The 16789-nt window shown below is 29.9% G+C and overlaps 1 protein-coding gene across 5 annotated transcripts in view; it reads right to left on the bottom strand.

Annotated features, from left to right (window-relative positions):
• The window catches only part of LOC107452432 (Ran-binding protein 16), a 186706-nt gene that overhangs the window by 75950 nt on the left and 93967 nt on the right, over nucleotides 1-16789 (bottom strand). For all 5 annotated transcript variants that reach the window (XM_071188252.1, XM_016069988.3, XM_016071458.3 and 2 more), the window contains exons 19-24: nucleotides 15200-15390; nucleotides 7903-7957; nucleotides 3935-4094; nucleotides 2018-2156; nucleotides 1763-1929; nucleotides 1191-1289 (exon numbers count right to left, since the gene is read on the bottom strand). In XM_071188252.1, the coding sequence (XP_071044353.1) occupies nucleotides 1191-1289; nucleotides 1763-1929; nucleotides 2018-2156; nucleotides 3935-4094; nucleotides 7903-7957; nucleotides 15200-15390 (811 nt within the window). The remainder of the gene's footprint in view (nucleotides 1-1190; nucleotides 1290-1762; nucleotides 1930-2017; nucleotides 2157-3934; nucleotides 4095-7902; nucleotides 7958-15199; nucleotides 15391-16789) is intronic.

Raw genomic sequence — 16789 nt, 5'->3', positions numbered from 1 at the left:
GCACTCTGAAAAATTTTTGTTGGGATATAAGTTTTTATTCACAGAAGTCAGCGAGAAGGGTATTGAGATTTGTGAAAATCTGTAGAAAAAGCACATACTCCGCTCCTAGTTTTAAAACCGAGAAATAAGAAAAACCAGGAATACAAACCCCCCATATAAGTATTTGTCAAAAGAACTTTTATAACAATATAAATTCTTTTTTGAGCCTGTATGACCTAACTTTTAACAAAGTGAAAATGGAGTCTAGTACATTTTTATGACTCCAGCAAAGTTCTAACTATAACTCCACAGCCCTGAGATCTATAACTAATGTTGTGTCATAGAACTTTGTTTATTTACTAATTATTAACTATGATTTTAGTGTTTTGCCCATATGCATTTCCACAAGTCAAAAAACCTTTTCCAATTATTGGAAAGAAAGCAGATTCCTGATCAATTTCATGAAAATAAACATGTTACTTTTGCCACTTACCAATGCCAGTAAACCTGCTTGAAATCAAGTGAATCTTTACAGCAGAGGGTGCCTTTCCTGTTTTTCAGTAGAGCTATCTATGCACAAGAATACGACTTCAGTTACACTATTTTGGAGGATTTTGTGACCCTGACAGATTTAACATGTACTAATCACCATTTGATACACAGGGATTCTTCGCCTGGGGCGATTCCAACTTACATTCACACAAACACAAAAATAGACATAAACAAAAGATGTATACTTTTTCACATAGTGAATAGTAGCTCTGCTTATCTTCAGCTTGCCAATTAAGGAAATTAAACAAGTATACAGCACAATGTTTATATTTATAAGGTAAGTATGTTAAATTTAAAACAATAATTTTATTTTTAACATTTAAAATTACCTATAACTAGTTTATTTGAATGAATATCAAAGACAGTTTGGAAGAGAGATTTCAATGATTTTCAACACTTCTTTGTACTGTTAGATCTAAATAATAACTGGCTAGCATTTGGAAACTTTTTAGGTTTTATTTCTCATTTCAATATTAATTGGTGAACTCTAATTGACTTAGTTTTATCTACATAATTTTTTTTCCTACTTCTTAATTTTAGATTCTAAACACATGCCTAAAGAGCTGCCACAACTATCATAAACGGCTGTCAAAATGTCACATCCTGCAAACAAACACTCAAATATAAGAATCAAATATATAAATAGAAAATGTTTATACCTCTTCATTTAGCAAAATTAATCCTAAAAGCGGCCTTGACATTGACCATTGGTTTCTACATTCTTCAAAAATGACTATATTCAAGTTTGTGCTTAGCATCTATAAGAAAAACATATTTAATTGTATTGCAATTTAAAGCATAAAAATTGGAAAAAATCATCTTCTAAAAACTGAATCCCAAATTATTGGTTTTTAAAATTTTTACACCTTTTAAAAAACTGATTTGTAAATTAGCTGACTCAAAAAATTTCACGATTAAATAATTCAGTTTCGCTCTTTCCTTATTTTTTCACTTAATTTATTCACTATCACACTGCTTATGTTTTAGAAAGATTTTTCTTTAGTCTAACATTGAACATTTCTGTTTTTGCAAGGCCTTTATAATTTTAAATAATCTTCACTGAAGTTACAATTTTCTTTTCTTAGAAAACCTTAAAAACCTCTTCAAAAACCTTAAAAAATTGAGTGAATAGAATATATTTAGAAAGCAAATATATATAATGGTAAAGATAAGTTTTCGATACAAAAATATAGTGAAGAATCACAAAAATATAAGCCCTTGTAAAGAATACCTGTTGAAGTATTTCAGGATGCAATTTTAAAACTCTAAGGCAAGACTCCTCTTCCTGTGTTTCAGTTCCACTAGTTCTTCTCTTTTTCCCAGCACGCGATACCTTTTTAAATATGTAAGTAACTAGATGATCTAATGCAGCACAGCAACCTGCACACACCATAGTATCTAAATGTACGAATAATAAAGTTTATTATCAATGTTAGAATTACACTCAACAAAGAAAGTTTAAGTAAGAACAAAAAAAAAATTTTACCAGATGAAGATAATCCTTCAGAAATTGAAGATAATATATACAAAAAAAGTTGAGGCTCTAAATTACTCAAAAAATTCATGTGATCTTGTGCAAGGCATTCCAGTAAGACATAATATGTTTGACTTAGTTTTGGATAATGCTAAAAATTAACAAAAAATAACAAAAGAATTAACAAAGATATGACTTACATCAATAGCATGATTTAAATCACTCAATTTTTACTTAAAACCATTAGTTTAGAGCAACAAAAAATTTATACAGTATAATTTATAAATATACGCTTGTTGTTTTGGAGCAACAAAATTGATTCTTGTGCACAAATTTGAAACCAAATTCGGATTAAGTCACGTTTTTTGCTCAATGAATATTATTAGAGTTTTGGAGCAATTTTAGGAAAAAAAGACATTTTTGAGCAAGCTGGAGTTGAAATTCAAAGCCTGAAAATTCCTAAGTAAATTTATTGAAATTAAGAACTGAAATATTAAACTATAAAATGTTTACTATTTTTCTATTTTGTAATTTTGTTATAATACAAAAAATGTTCTTTTGATCATTTCAAACAGAAATCTGGATCAGCTACGTAGTAGAGTCAAAAAGTTCCCAGAATAGGTCACTCAGAAATTTGCAAAATATAAAACAATTTTATTTTATTAGCCATCAATGTATTTTTCTCCGACATCCACACACTTCTCTCAGCATTTGCATAACTGTTTGAAACACTTCTGGAATCCAATTCAATTTCATTTTCAGCCATGGAAAGAGGATAAAAATCAGCTGTAACTAGGTCGGGAGAATAAGAAAAGTGTTCCAGAGTGGAAATACTGTGTCTGGCAAGGTAATTTTTAACGATCAAAGAGCAAGGTGGGGAAGCAATGTCGTGTAAAAGAAACCAATCGTTTGTAGCACATTTTTCAGATCATTTTCGTCTAATTGCATTTGTAGTCATTTAAGGAACTAAGGAAGTTCTTTATTGATAGTTTGGCTTCCAGGAATTAATTCGTAGTGAATGACACCCTAATAAACAAAAAACACCTCAAACATCACTTTCTCTCGTCTTTTGTCCAGACGAAATTTTTCCTTCCTGGGTGATGTTTTTGCTTTCAATTCACTTGACTGACATTTTGTCTGAAGGTCATAGAGAAAGCATCATGTTTCATCACCTGTTAATATTTTCTTCAAGAAGTTGTCATTTTCATCAGCCATGTTAATCAAATCCCTGCACATGTTCACTCTCACTTCTAAATGTTCAGCTGATAACATTTTTGAAACCATGAGCAAGCAAACGCAAATTGTATGTTCAAATCATCGTGAAGAATGCTTTGAACACCCCCATGTGAAATTCCAAGTTCAGAGGCAAAAGCATCAATAGATATTCTGCTATCCACATGCATGCTTTTTGGAACGCACCTCTACATTTTTATCTACAGTGGAAAAGGAGGGGGGCCAGTCCGGGGATCATCTTTGATGCTGTGTGACCTTCCCAAAAACGCTTATGCTACGTATACAGCAATTTCTTCATTGCATCGTTTCCGTATGCTTTTAGTATCTTCAGTGTCTCAGGAGATTTTCTGAGCAAAACGCAGAATTTAATGCTTGCACTCTGGTCTAAAGACGACAATTCTAAGTCCAATGAATGAAAAATATGCTTTGTCAAAAATTACCGCAGCTAACACCGACAACACCAAAAATGAACTACAGATGGGTGTGTGTTTTCGTTATTAGTGTTGCCAACCTCTAAAAATATTTCCCTTCCACCGAATGATGATGACCATTCTGAGAATTTAGTGACTCTACCTCGCATAATGAAATAAAAAATTGTTTGCTCATTGAGGTGCTTAATTGAAAGGGTGCAATTGTCTCTCCAAACTTACTAGATAAACCAATATATAGAGGAAATTATAAAAAAAATCAACTTACCAAGAGGTCAGATTGAGGAACAGACAATAACATTTTCACAAATGTATTCAATGCATCATCTAAAGCAACATCTCCATACCAGCGAAATACTCCAAAATTGACATAACCACCACATAATGCAGATTTCAACATGGAAAAACATATGGAAATGCCTTTCAATGTACATTAGATAAGGAAAAATCAAACTATTTAGGATTAAACTTTTTGATAGAATACTAAGTTATAAAATTACATTTTAAAATACAGTAATTTCTGGTAGATAAGCTGCACTCTCTGTGTTGAAAAGTTTGATTGCCACATGTGTGGATTATGCGAAAAATTCTTTTGACCAAGACATGTGCGATAGTTTTAAGATCACAGAGGATTTATTCCAAAACAGATTTTTGCAGAAAATTTTCCGAACGAATAACGAACTTATCTCGTAATGCTTGCTCTGAAAAAGTTTTCGTATTTATTATTTTTTAAATTAAAATATGGGATGATAAGAGAAGTTTTCAATTGACAGTATGGCGTCATCAACAAACTAGGCTACAAAACCCAATCTAGAAATTTTTAGAGCCTTAATCTTTTAATTACAAGGAAATGTGTTCCTTTCAGGATTCAGCATATCGTCTTTTCGACATAGCTGGAACAAACCTAGCTAAAAGAACCATTTTGTAATAAATCTCCATATCGTAATTTTCAAATAAAACTAAAAACAAACAAAAAATTTTAATCGCCTTTCTATAACTAGTGGTCAAATGAACAATTTAATAGTTCTTAATTTCCGTTACGTTCTGCAGATATTCTCGACCCTTCCTCACATAGGTCATAGTGCTAGCAGTAACAAAAGGTTGAGGGCAGAAGAAAATAATCATTTTATTTCCCTCGTTCCAAATTTGAAATGTTTCTCAGTCGGAAGGGAAGAGGGAATTTTCTCTTTCTTAGCTTTACTTACACTAAAGTTATGTTGTGCAGTCAATGTCATAAATACATTGACATCACAAGAACATCTTCCTCAAGTTTCATCCCTCCCATGATTGCCATAATCATTCATTTTCTTTACTGAAGGTTGAAGGTCACCTAAGAATCCGCATTTTATAGGCTGTGGTTACATTTGACCATTATTATTGTTACAAGTTAATAAAATAGTTATTCTTCTTGGTTGCACCAGGAATTCTTATTCCCCTTTTCCAATTCTACAGAATTCCATTCATTACATTTTCCTCTTTTTCTTTTATCTTACTGTTACGGTGGTTGTAGTTCTTGTTGCAGTTCATTTACGTCGCACTAGAGCTGCACGATGGGCTATTGGCGACGTACTGTTACGCTGGAGATAATTCTTTGCTGATTGTTCCTTGCTTGATATCAGATGATGTGGAAAATTAACTCGTTGATGAACTACAATGTTTGTTTTGTTCCGCAAATAGAGAATCTGATTTTGATGGATTTGATTAAATATAAGATTGGAAATACAGTAGAGAACCAATTATTTGGGATGCTCAGGACCATCACTGTCCTGGATATGTGAATTTCTAGGTCCTCTGGATCAACCTAAAAGTAACTTTAATCGATGTTTTATTGAACCCAAATTACTGAGTAATACATTTTACAAGAAGAAAGACGAAAAAAGATAAGCTCTCCTAAATTTAATAAAAAATGGTAGAAAAGTAACATTTAAAAGAATAAAAACGTTTACAAATTTAGACAAAAAACATAAATATTAAAAACGAGGACAAGACTGGATATTATATGATCAACTGAATTAAAAAAGAAACTTTATCTTAAAATTGATATACAAAAAGAAATAATTTATTGAGTATGAAATTTATTGTGAATGGTGGAAAAGGAAAAAAAAACTAGAAACATAGTAGAATCAGAATTGTAATGCTTCATAAAATAATCATCTACTATTTGTAATAAGTAATTGCATGCTTAGATTAATAAATAGTATTCTCCTTAATTTTTAGACGATTTTTAACAAAAGCAGATGAAATTCCCCAACAAGAAAAACTTGCAAATGATACCACACTTCTACAGAATCACAATTTATCCAGTTGAAAATATTGTTTCATTAATTGATGGATAAAAATAGCAGGCAATTGAAAAACGTTTTGTTCGTAATAATAAATCATAATAATAATGTACTATACGAAATTGTAAAATAGTTTGTCATAATAAATCAAAGATATCAAAACTGAGTAATTAAAGTGGATTAAAAAGAATTCTAACATGCCAACACTGTTGAGGCATAACTTTCAAGTTCCTTAACTCAGACATCCAATTGAAAACACTTAGAAACAATTAAGGATAATAGAAGAATCTTGAAGATGCACCTAGTGATGGCTGGTTTGGAAAAAAATTGGATTTTTTTTAATCCGCTATAGCTCAAATTACAATATTACTAAAAACAGAAAAGTGAAATCCAACAATTTGATCACATGTCGAATTCGCTGACAATGATAATTTCAGATTTTAGGGTAAAATTGCGTTTTCCCCTGACAATTCTTGGGACTTATGAATCCGTTGTTTTACTTTTAGACCATATTGTTGTTCATTTTCTGAATTTTCACTCCAGATTCTAAATTTAACAAAATCTGAAGTTAGAAAAAGATTCATACTTATTTATTATTTTATTTCATTTTTATTTTTAAAATGCCATGGAGGACTTATAAGGAGTGACTTAGCCACATTTTTAATTAAATGTTACTAATTTATTTTATTAAATCCTCTTTTTTAAATAATGCGTTAAATAAAATAAAGTACTCAAATTTAAATTCTAACAAATGTTTTATAAGTCTCTTTGTAATCATTTAATGCACCAATAATAAAAATTTATTCATATTTATTTAGATGAATTATGAATTTTAGTAATAGTGGTCTGGACAAAGTTTGTTTTTTGCCACTAGCCCAGTCAATTATGTTTACAACTTACTAAATTATAATTTACCAAATTCTTCTGATTATTTTTTTTTAATGATTAAATTCTGCTAACTATATTCCTTCTTTATAATGGAATAAAAAATAACCACATTTTTTTAGTAAAGGGATATATCTTCTTTTTATTTCCCCTTCTTCTGTTCACTGACATGCACATTCAATGCATTACCCCCTCCTCCTCGTAAATCAAAGAGAAAACGAAGTCAGCGTGCCACTCCTTTATGATTGATTGACAGCAGCTTATCAGAAAAACAATGATTCTTTCCAACACACAGGAGAAAATAAAACATTTGTCCCTTTCCCAACCCTTCTCGATCTAAAGATCTTCAGGGTCACAGAAGAAATATTGAAGTTTTTTATCAACTAACGGGGAGAAAAATAAACCCCTCAACACATTCTACTCAACTTCAAGGACGAGTCGAATTTCTGCTTTTTTCCTCTAGCGTTCTAGTTCAAAATGGCGGGAAAATAGAGCAAAATTTTTACCGGTTTTCTGGATACCAGATAAATGGTTCTGTACTGTATTTGAAAAATAAATAATAAGTTGATGATTTATTTTCATTTTCAGATTCGTTTAATTTAATTGCATACACATTCTCATAATATGATTCTGATTGGTTATATGTTTCTTCTGTAAGTAAGTATCATTCTCAATTCTTTCTTTTTATAATAAGTGCATATAAGAAAAAGATTTATAACTAACAACTGTTTTCAAAGAATAGATTTTATATTTTAAATATTATTATTTTTCAAGTGTATTTTCACTCACATGATACTTGATAAGAATCGATGTGGCGACCAATGTGATGCCTACTATTCTGCAATTTTAAATATGTTACAATTCTTTTAACTACGAATAACTTTTATTTGATTTCAAACTTTAATTATGTACTTGAAAAGCGAATCGTAACAGGATTTATATGCAGTACTTCTTATCAATATAATTGAATAAATCTAGTGACTTTTCATACTTTATTGTATGTAAGTAAGAAAAAAAATTCAAAAGATCGAAATTGAAAAATCAAAATTTCAAAACACAAAAAGGATATTTCATTTTGTATGTTTGATCCTTTGGTATAGTGGTCATGGTCAAAAGTCTTGTACCTAATAAAAAAAACATAAGAAAATTAATCATACCATACAGAAAAATCAGGATGCAAAATATAGCTGCGGTTTTTGTCCTAAAACAAGAGTATTTATAAGCAAATGCACTATCATGGAGCATTTTTTTTTAAATAAAATTTAAATAAATAGGCAGTGTGGTCAGAAGTACTCAGAGTTAATTACCATGTTTCAGGAGAAACACTTTAATACTGGTGAAATAGAACTCCGATTTGAGTGTTTTTGATCTACTAAAAAATTCAGCTTTATTTCCAATAATTTTTTTATGCTTATCTTGATTTATGTGTTTTAAAACATTTTTTTGGCCATGTTCAATTATAATATTATGCATGCACTAAAAAATGCACAATTTTATCCCTTTCAGGAACTTTTAATGAAAGGAAAGTAATCCAAAAAGGATTTCTGGAAATAACAATCATATTTCTCTTTATGCAAGCTCATATTTAGAAACGAACCATAAATGATGCAAGACACTCACATGAGTAAGCAAGCAGAAGCAAAATGAGAAAATAAACTTCACTTCAGTAAAAAAAAATCAGGCCTACACATTTTTATGCTTATCGTGAAATGAATCAACATGGAAACAGTTTTCACAAAGTTATAGACTACTCACATATCTGTGACGGCCAATTGTTTGTTGGAGAGGCACTATGTGCACATGCTACAAAACAGGTGAGTGCATCTGCCAATAGTGTCTCATTTCATGCTTGCGTTTTAAGAGTATTAACCCCTTAACTGCCGAGTGAAATTAACGTAATTCACTCCCCAGTGCCACCGTTTTTCGCTCAAGTGCACTTTCTTACACGGTGTTTGGAGTGGGGAAAATGAAGCACGCTTTGCAATTTAAAAACAGTTTAATTTTACAAGAAAAAGGAAAGAAAGAAAATACAAAGTTTAAATTAAATAATAAAAATACAATATAAAAGGCGTTAAAACTTAGCTGTTGTATGATAAATCCTGAAACATGGTTGGACACATAAACCAACATCACATTCATCGCACTGATAGCGGGATTTGCGAAGAATTTTCTTTCTTGAACAAACAGCACATTTTCGTGATGCATTTTTCTTTGAAGATGTTGATGGAAAGAATAAAAATCACCAAATACATACGGGAAACAAAAGCGAAAAAAGAATAAACCCGACCTTACTGAAATAAATACACACAAGCGATTAATATGATATCACTTTTCCATGACATCCTTTTCCCCCTCCTCCTAAATTAGCAATACATTCGCAAAGCAAACACTTTCAAGGCCATTTTACTGCATTCTGAGAAAGGGGGTGTAGTTCTATTTATAGCAGCGCAATGCAAAGCATCGTACTTCGGGAAAGCGTATATATATACCTGCGGCAGTTAACGCATCGTCTGGCCGAGACGTATATATACGCCCGCGGCAGTTAAGGGGTTAACAAAGCAGCTCATTCACGTCATGAATTTACTCATATTTTAAATTTTTAACAAATATTTAGTAGTTAAAAATTTTTTGGGGCATGAATTGAAAGGTTGGCGAATTATTTAAAAAGCGATAAACATCTTTAAAGATATTTTTAAAAAAAACAGGAAAAATGAGTGAAAAATCTTGCTGACAGGATAACTAGGAGAAAATTAACATTAACAGGGAAAAATTAACATTTTTCCATATGTGTTATTTTAGAAAAAAAAAACTAGAATTCAAACATATTACTAGAAAATTCTCCCCCAAGGTAATGGGCATAAAACAGTAAATAAATTATTAAGCAGTGTTCCTGGTAGTTCAAAATAAAAATTAAGACAACATTTTACAAAAGAATCACGAAATTTTTTGGTGCAATCCATAATACTATTTTTGAGAAGGAGAGACGAAGAGCTAAAAAAAATTTATAAGCCACTGCTTTGAAAAGTGCTTCATGTGGCACATTTCTTTAATTCACCACAATGCTGAAAAAAAGAAAAACATGAGATATACTCAATGTTTTCAAATAAAAAATTAAAATAGGAACAAGTTGATCTAAAATGAGTTTAACAAACAACGTGATTTTACGCATGCATATGGAGAAATTTTGGGACCTGAATTTTCTTGACTTTGGAAATAGATTCCTCAATATAAAGATAGATCAGCATAAGTTTAAAAGAAAAAAGATATTAGTTGTTTTCATGAAACAATAAATTATTTCAAAATTAAATGTTATTAAAAAAGAAATGTTAACAAAAGTGAAAAGAAAACGTAATACATCTTAATCTAAAAACAAAGATCATCAAAAGATTAAGAAAAAACTAAGAGATTAAATCATTAATTAAGGGGAAATGGCCATTTAAAATTGCTTTTGATTTTGCAATAAATGAAATGAAAAACAACACTTTCATTTCAATTTGATAGGCAAGAGAATTTACAACTCTAAAATGTTAATAAGTTTCATCAATTACTAGAATACACAGACTCATCTGAACAATTAATCCAATAGTCAAGCATGCAAGTCACAAGATATAAAACAACGTACCTAGGCGGAGACTGAAACTGGACTAGTATTTTATTTACAAAAAAAAGATTATATTTATTACACACTACTGCTATCTACACTAGCATTTGTGTTGCCATCAATGGACAAAATAATGTTAAACAATACTTCCACTTTAGTTTACATATTTAACAAAAATACTCAGGATCACAAATGTGCAGAAAATAAAAGTTATTTAAGTCCCATGGATGTTCCACAAAGTTAGTGTTTTGTTCTATTTACAGTTTTTGTTAGATTTTCCGCTTCTGTTGTGCTTGTTGCTACTGTAGGTTGTCGTTTACTGCACCAAGACACTGCTCCACCTCCAATGGTGAAAGCATATCCAGTCATTGATCTATAGTCACCAATGTCATCAACGTAGTTGAATCACAGTATCCTATGATTTCACTACCATGATCTTTAGAATAGTTCAATGTAGTATCAGTGGTACCTTAAAGATACCTGAAAATTCTTTTAATACCTTTCCAGAGTATTTGAGATGGATTGTTTCAAAATTGGCACACAGTATTAACTGTATGTGAAATGTCTGGTCGAGTTGCTTGAGCTGTATAAAGCAGACTACCAACTGCTGCTTGGAAAGAAACATTAGGCTTATGTTCCTATAAATTATCGTCTGTAAGTTGAACTTTTGTCAAGATTTGATTGGGATCAAGTGGTGTTGCGACTGGATGTAACTCATGTATGTTTGTTTTGTTTTTTTGCTCTAATGTATTGGGTTTGATTTAGGTTAATGGACCCTTCTGATCTGTTATGCTCTATTTTAACCCCTAAACAATAACTGGCTTCACCTAAATCTTTCACTAAGTTGCTTCTTCCCTAATTTTTAAGCCTTACTGAGTTGCTAAAAATTAATAAGTCATCTACATAGATAGCTACGATTACATGTTCTTTACTCTCATTTAGTTTAATATAGGCACAACTATCAAGAGAACTTTGCCTAAAACCCATTTCAATTAAGCCTTCTTCTAATGTAAGATATCAAAGCCTGCCACTTTGCTTTAAGCCATCCAGAGCTTTATTAAGTTTGAGAACTTTCCAATTTAAATTTCATTAGTAATATTCACTATTTGGAAATCTGGCATACCATTGTTATCAAAATTTTGATAATGAACTGGAAGTTTAACACTCTTCCTATAGTTGTCAATTTAGGCATGTCATTATCAACAATTATATTATTAGTACTCTCATTATTATTTATAAAATTGCCACTATCTAAGCCATTAATGTCACCCTGACCCCTGCTAACATCATCATCACTTTGGAATATATTTTATGTGTTTTCAAAGTCAACAACACTCCCACTGAATAAAGAGTCATCACTGAACTTGGGTGAGTTATTGCCACTTTTATTATCATGATACAAATCAAGTTCCAAATAATGTACATCTCGTGCTACAACAATATGATAATTAGTAGGGTCAATTGGACAATAGACCTTTTGATCCAACTCTTTCACTCATTTAGCTTTACCCTTGGGAAATGGTTACTTATGCATTTTACCTTTAATACATGGTATACAATTATTAATTTTCCCATTAAAAGAGAAACCTTCAACCATATCTTGCAATCTAACCATCCCTCCTCCTTCTCTTAAGTAACATATTTTCTTATGCAATAACTCATTTAATGAGTGAAAAGTAATTAAAGCCATATCATTATGAATATCTAAAGAATATAATCGATTGTTTACACCTGTTCCACTAGCAACTAAATTATCACCCTTATAAACAAAACATTTTTTTCTCTATAAAAGTAGTAACTATCCAAAAAGTTTTGCTTCGATACTTAATAGATAGCAAGTTAGCAGTTAGCTTTGGAACATGTAGTACATTATTAAAAGTTACTTTTGCTTTCTGCCAGTTTCTATATAAAAGAAAACTAACACACCTTTCTCCTTCAACTTCTATAACAGAGCTAACTGCTTTAATTTGACTAATACTTGCAGTTTTGTAATCTGTTAGCTATTCTTTGTATGGTGTCATATGGAAAGAAGCACAAGAATCCATGTACCAAACATTAGGATTTGGGTTAGAATTTACTACATAGATACCTGCTACAAAAGCTTCTTCATTCATAGGAGTCTTACTAGAAGTAGGCTTTACATTACCCCTTTTGTTAAATTTATCATACCCACCTTTCTGTCATGGAGCTCTTTGACAATCTATACCTTTATTCCCAAACAAATTACATTTGAAGCATTTCCCCCTAAACTTATTCTTGCCTTTAAACTTCTCATTAAGGAAAGCTTGATCTAAATTCCCATCAGAATTTGGTTTATCATCCTCAGCGATTAATCTAATTTTAACGTTATCAACAGTTATCTCTTCCCCACAATTTTTCAAAACCATGATAAGGGGTTCAAATCTATCAGGTAAGTTTGCTGATATGCTGAAATTATTTTATGAAGATAGTCACATATATCTCTACAATCTGTATACTTAGTGTTAACCGATTATTTAATTACAGACACTTTTCTAGTCATTCCTTAATCATCATAAGTTTTTGATAATACTTAACAGGCTTCTTTGCCACTAGATAAGTCCCTCAAATCATTAAAAATTGTTTCACTAACCCCTTCAACTATGTATGACAAGTCTTTGGCATCTAAAGCTGCTTTTTATTTTTTTCCCTCTATAAAAGCCCATAAATCTCTTATGATTGGGTGAATTTTCATGGCAAACTTCCAATCAGCATAATTTGTCCTCCCTGTCAATTTATTATGGCTAAAAGAACCTTCTTCCCCTGGCAAAGTTAAGTTTCTGAATTTTTTTAACATTAAATTAAACTATTAAAAATATAACTATAAAATTTAAACAGATTTTAGTAAAATTTCTATTAAAGCATAGCTACATTAAATTAGTTACAAAGTTAAAAACAACATTCATATGTAGTGAGCTTTTAGTGTAGTTAACCATGTGTTAACACATGCTACCATAATTTATCTATTTTTAATTCTAAACTTCAGCAAAGAATTTAAAAATAAATATATTAAACTTAATAAATGTTATCTATTAATTTCTTGGATCATAACATTTGGGCTGCCATCTATGGACAAAATGATGTTAAACTAACACATTTAATATCATCAATAATATAATAGTTCATATACTAGAATGTATGGGGAATGGACATAATAATGGAAACACTTCTATACTAATAAATATTTTTATATTTCACTGGAAAATACTTAAAGAATCATTTTATAGCTTCAGAAGTGTTAAGATAATGCCATTTCTCATACATATCAATGAAGTTTAAAGCTTTTAGAGATTTGAGGGACACAATAATTTAAATGAAAAATAGCGCTTTTGAAAAAAGTCCGATGCCAAAAAAGTTAACAATACATTTGTAACTTGTAGCAACTACTTTGGTTATTATATGCAATTATTGCACAAAATTTCGTAAGCGTAGCTTAAATATTTCTGGATATATGGACATTTTTACAGGAAAACTATTTCTTTGCTTTACTCTTTTTTGCTATAACTTCAGCAAAAAGCGATTAATTAAATTAAAATTTCTGCTTCAAATTTCGAAAAAAAAAAATTGAAAACTGTGAAATATATAAGTATTACTTATACCTTGTACTGTTTTAAACTAATTTTTCTCAAATTTTAAAGCAATAATTTTGCAATTAATTTTAGAAAGTTCTAAAAATTTTGTTACATTTTATTGAGTATTTTTAAAGTTATAGCAAAAAAAACATGACACAAAAAAATTTGTTTTCTATAAAAATTTTCAAATTTCCATAAATTATGAAGCTAGGATTATGAAATTTTGTGATACTATTACATATAATGACCAAAAATAATTGTTACAAGTAAAAACTTTATTGCTACATTTTTGGCATAGGATGTTTAAAAATACTATTTTCAGTTTGTCATTTATTATCTGTCCCTCAAACCTCTAAAAGCTTTAAACTTCATTAAGTATGAGAAATCGCATATACTAAATGCTTCTAAATTTATAAAATGATTCCCTAAGTATTTTTTGCGAAAATCAAAAAAAGTGTTAGTATAGAAGTGTTTCCATTATTTTGTTCAACCCCTGTACATATAAATGTTATTAGTACATCATTTTCCAAATAGCAATCGGACATATTAAAAAAAATTAAAAAACAAACAAGCTGGCATTTCTTTTTCATAAGATGACCAAAAGACAAAAAAGATTATAAGTCTGAATGATGAGTAATTAGTGGATGGTCCCTAAATTTGAACTGTTGTATGTTTGCAATTTTTTAAAAATTATAGATTTAATCATTCTTAAATAGAATAAGAAGATGATATAAGCATTCCAAAATGACTAAGTTTTGAAGTCCATTGAAACTATACATTCAAAAAAAAACTCTCATACTTAAAAACTAATTTCACAACTTATTAAAACCAAATAATAATAATCATTAAAAAGATTTACTGCAATCTGAAAATAGAGTGCAAGGTAACTTTATTACTTCAAATTTTGAGATGATAACAGCTTAACTTTTGTTTAGAACTGTGAAAAAGTATGAGAAACAGAGAAGCTTGTAGCTGGGCTTCAATACACACATAAAATAGAAATGACAGATAAGAAAAATAATTTGTAAATTTATGATATTGGAAAAGAATTTCCATTTTTCAACTGACAGTTATATTCTCTATATTTCCATTAAAAAAATGAAATATTACAACTTATAAATAGTTACAAAATTACAACATTATACATGCACATGAAAATTTAATATAAAACTTACCATAATTAACTATAACTTTACTTGCTTCACGGAACAAAAGAACACCATTAGGAGATGATACATCAAATTGTAAACGCTGAGATCGATTTACAACTAATTCAGCAAAAAGTTTTAAAGTTGGTGTGGTAACAGCTGGATCATGATACCACATTTCAATTGCTCTATGTAATATTGGAGTGTATGTTGGGTATCTAAAAATTATTAAGGACTTACAAAGTTGAAGATAATTACTACTGAACTCGTAAAAGGAATTTAAAAAAAAATATCAAAATGATTATACAAATATCAACATTAAATAATTAATAATAAATAATTAAATAATAATAAAATGATTGTAATAAGATTTATCACTCCACATATTTAAAAATAAAACAAGTTATTAGCCAAACACAAAAGATAGTATTTATTACAGCGAAAAATTTAAAAAACGAGTCAAGATAATTCCTGTAAGCTCATATATACTGGGCATATTCATTGGCATATCAAAAAAATCTCTATAATAAAAATAGGTGTTGGATTTCATAATCATCAGTTGGTTTTATCTATATTTAAAAGTATTTAGGCCTTTCTTTAAACACTTTTTAATATTTATTTTCATATTTTTCAAAGGAGGTATTTTTGCAGTGGGACAGGTACGTGCAAGTACAATGTATACTTATTTATTTCATTTTTTTAGAGAACAGGAACGTTTTTGAACTCTGACTCAAGCATTATTCTTTTCAATTTTGCAAATCTTTTGTCAAAAATAAATTCTTCACATCATAGTTGCAAACATTTTTAATTTAAATGAAAATTATATCAGATATTATAAGAATATTATCAGATGTTTATAAGATTATCTTATATTCATTTCGGTCAGCAAGCTCCTCATTGTCTACCTTAATAATACTGAGATATGCTGAATTTTGATGAATTGAAATTGAGTAACTGATTTCACAAAAAGGAAACAAATGCTGTCTTCATTAATGGGTCAATTATCCAATGAAAAGCAAAATAATTTGCAGTAAGTTTTGAAAATTATGAAAACTTTTATGCTTCTAATGGATGGATCTACAAAAGACATTAATTAAATAGTTTGAGTTTTAAAATTGCATATGTACTTATCAATATTTGAATGATGCGATTTTCAGTAATTTATTGTTGGAAGATTAAACTGTTGCGAGACCTTCAGCTTCTAAAGCCCTAAAAAGTTGCAGGAAATTAGGCCATTCACTTATACCTGATAATCCAAAATGTGATACAGCTGTAGTCCTTTGCCTGTTCACGAGACACAGTTGCCTTGATGTCCATCCTTATTGAATAGCTGTAACACCCAAGCTAAATTGTCAACTATGTGATTCTGAAGAAGCAAAGAAAAGGACCATCAACTCTGATGTGGGGTTCTTTAGAAACTTACAGAAGTGTTGAGATATCAAGATGCAAGCAAGCTCTTTTGGCAACAACTGCATTTTTCTGTTCATTTTATTATTCTATTGTTCTTATAATCTTTTGCCTAGCCATCGGAAATTAAAAAGAAATAAAAAAATCTTCCCCATATTCTTTATTTCAATTTCAAATAGTTATATATTTAAGTGGCAATAACAGTTCTTT

This window comes from Parasteatoda tepidariorum, chromosome X2, assembly GCF_043381705.1.
Source record: "Parasteatoda tepidariorum isolate YZ-2023 chromosome X2, CAS_Ptep_4.0, whole genome shotgun sequence".
Classification (NCBI taxonomy): domain Eukaryota; kingdom Metazoa; phylum Arthropoda; class Arachnida; order Araneae; family Theridiidae; genus Parasteatoda; species Parasteatoda tepidariorum.
Note: the sequence above shows the minus strand (reverse complement) of the source record. Positions and strands in the feature narration are given on the sequence as shown.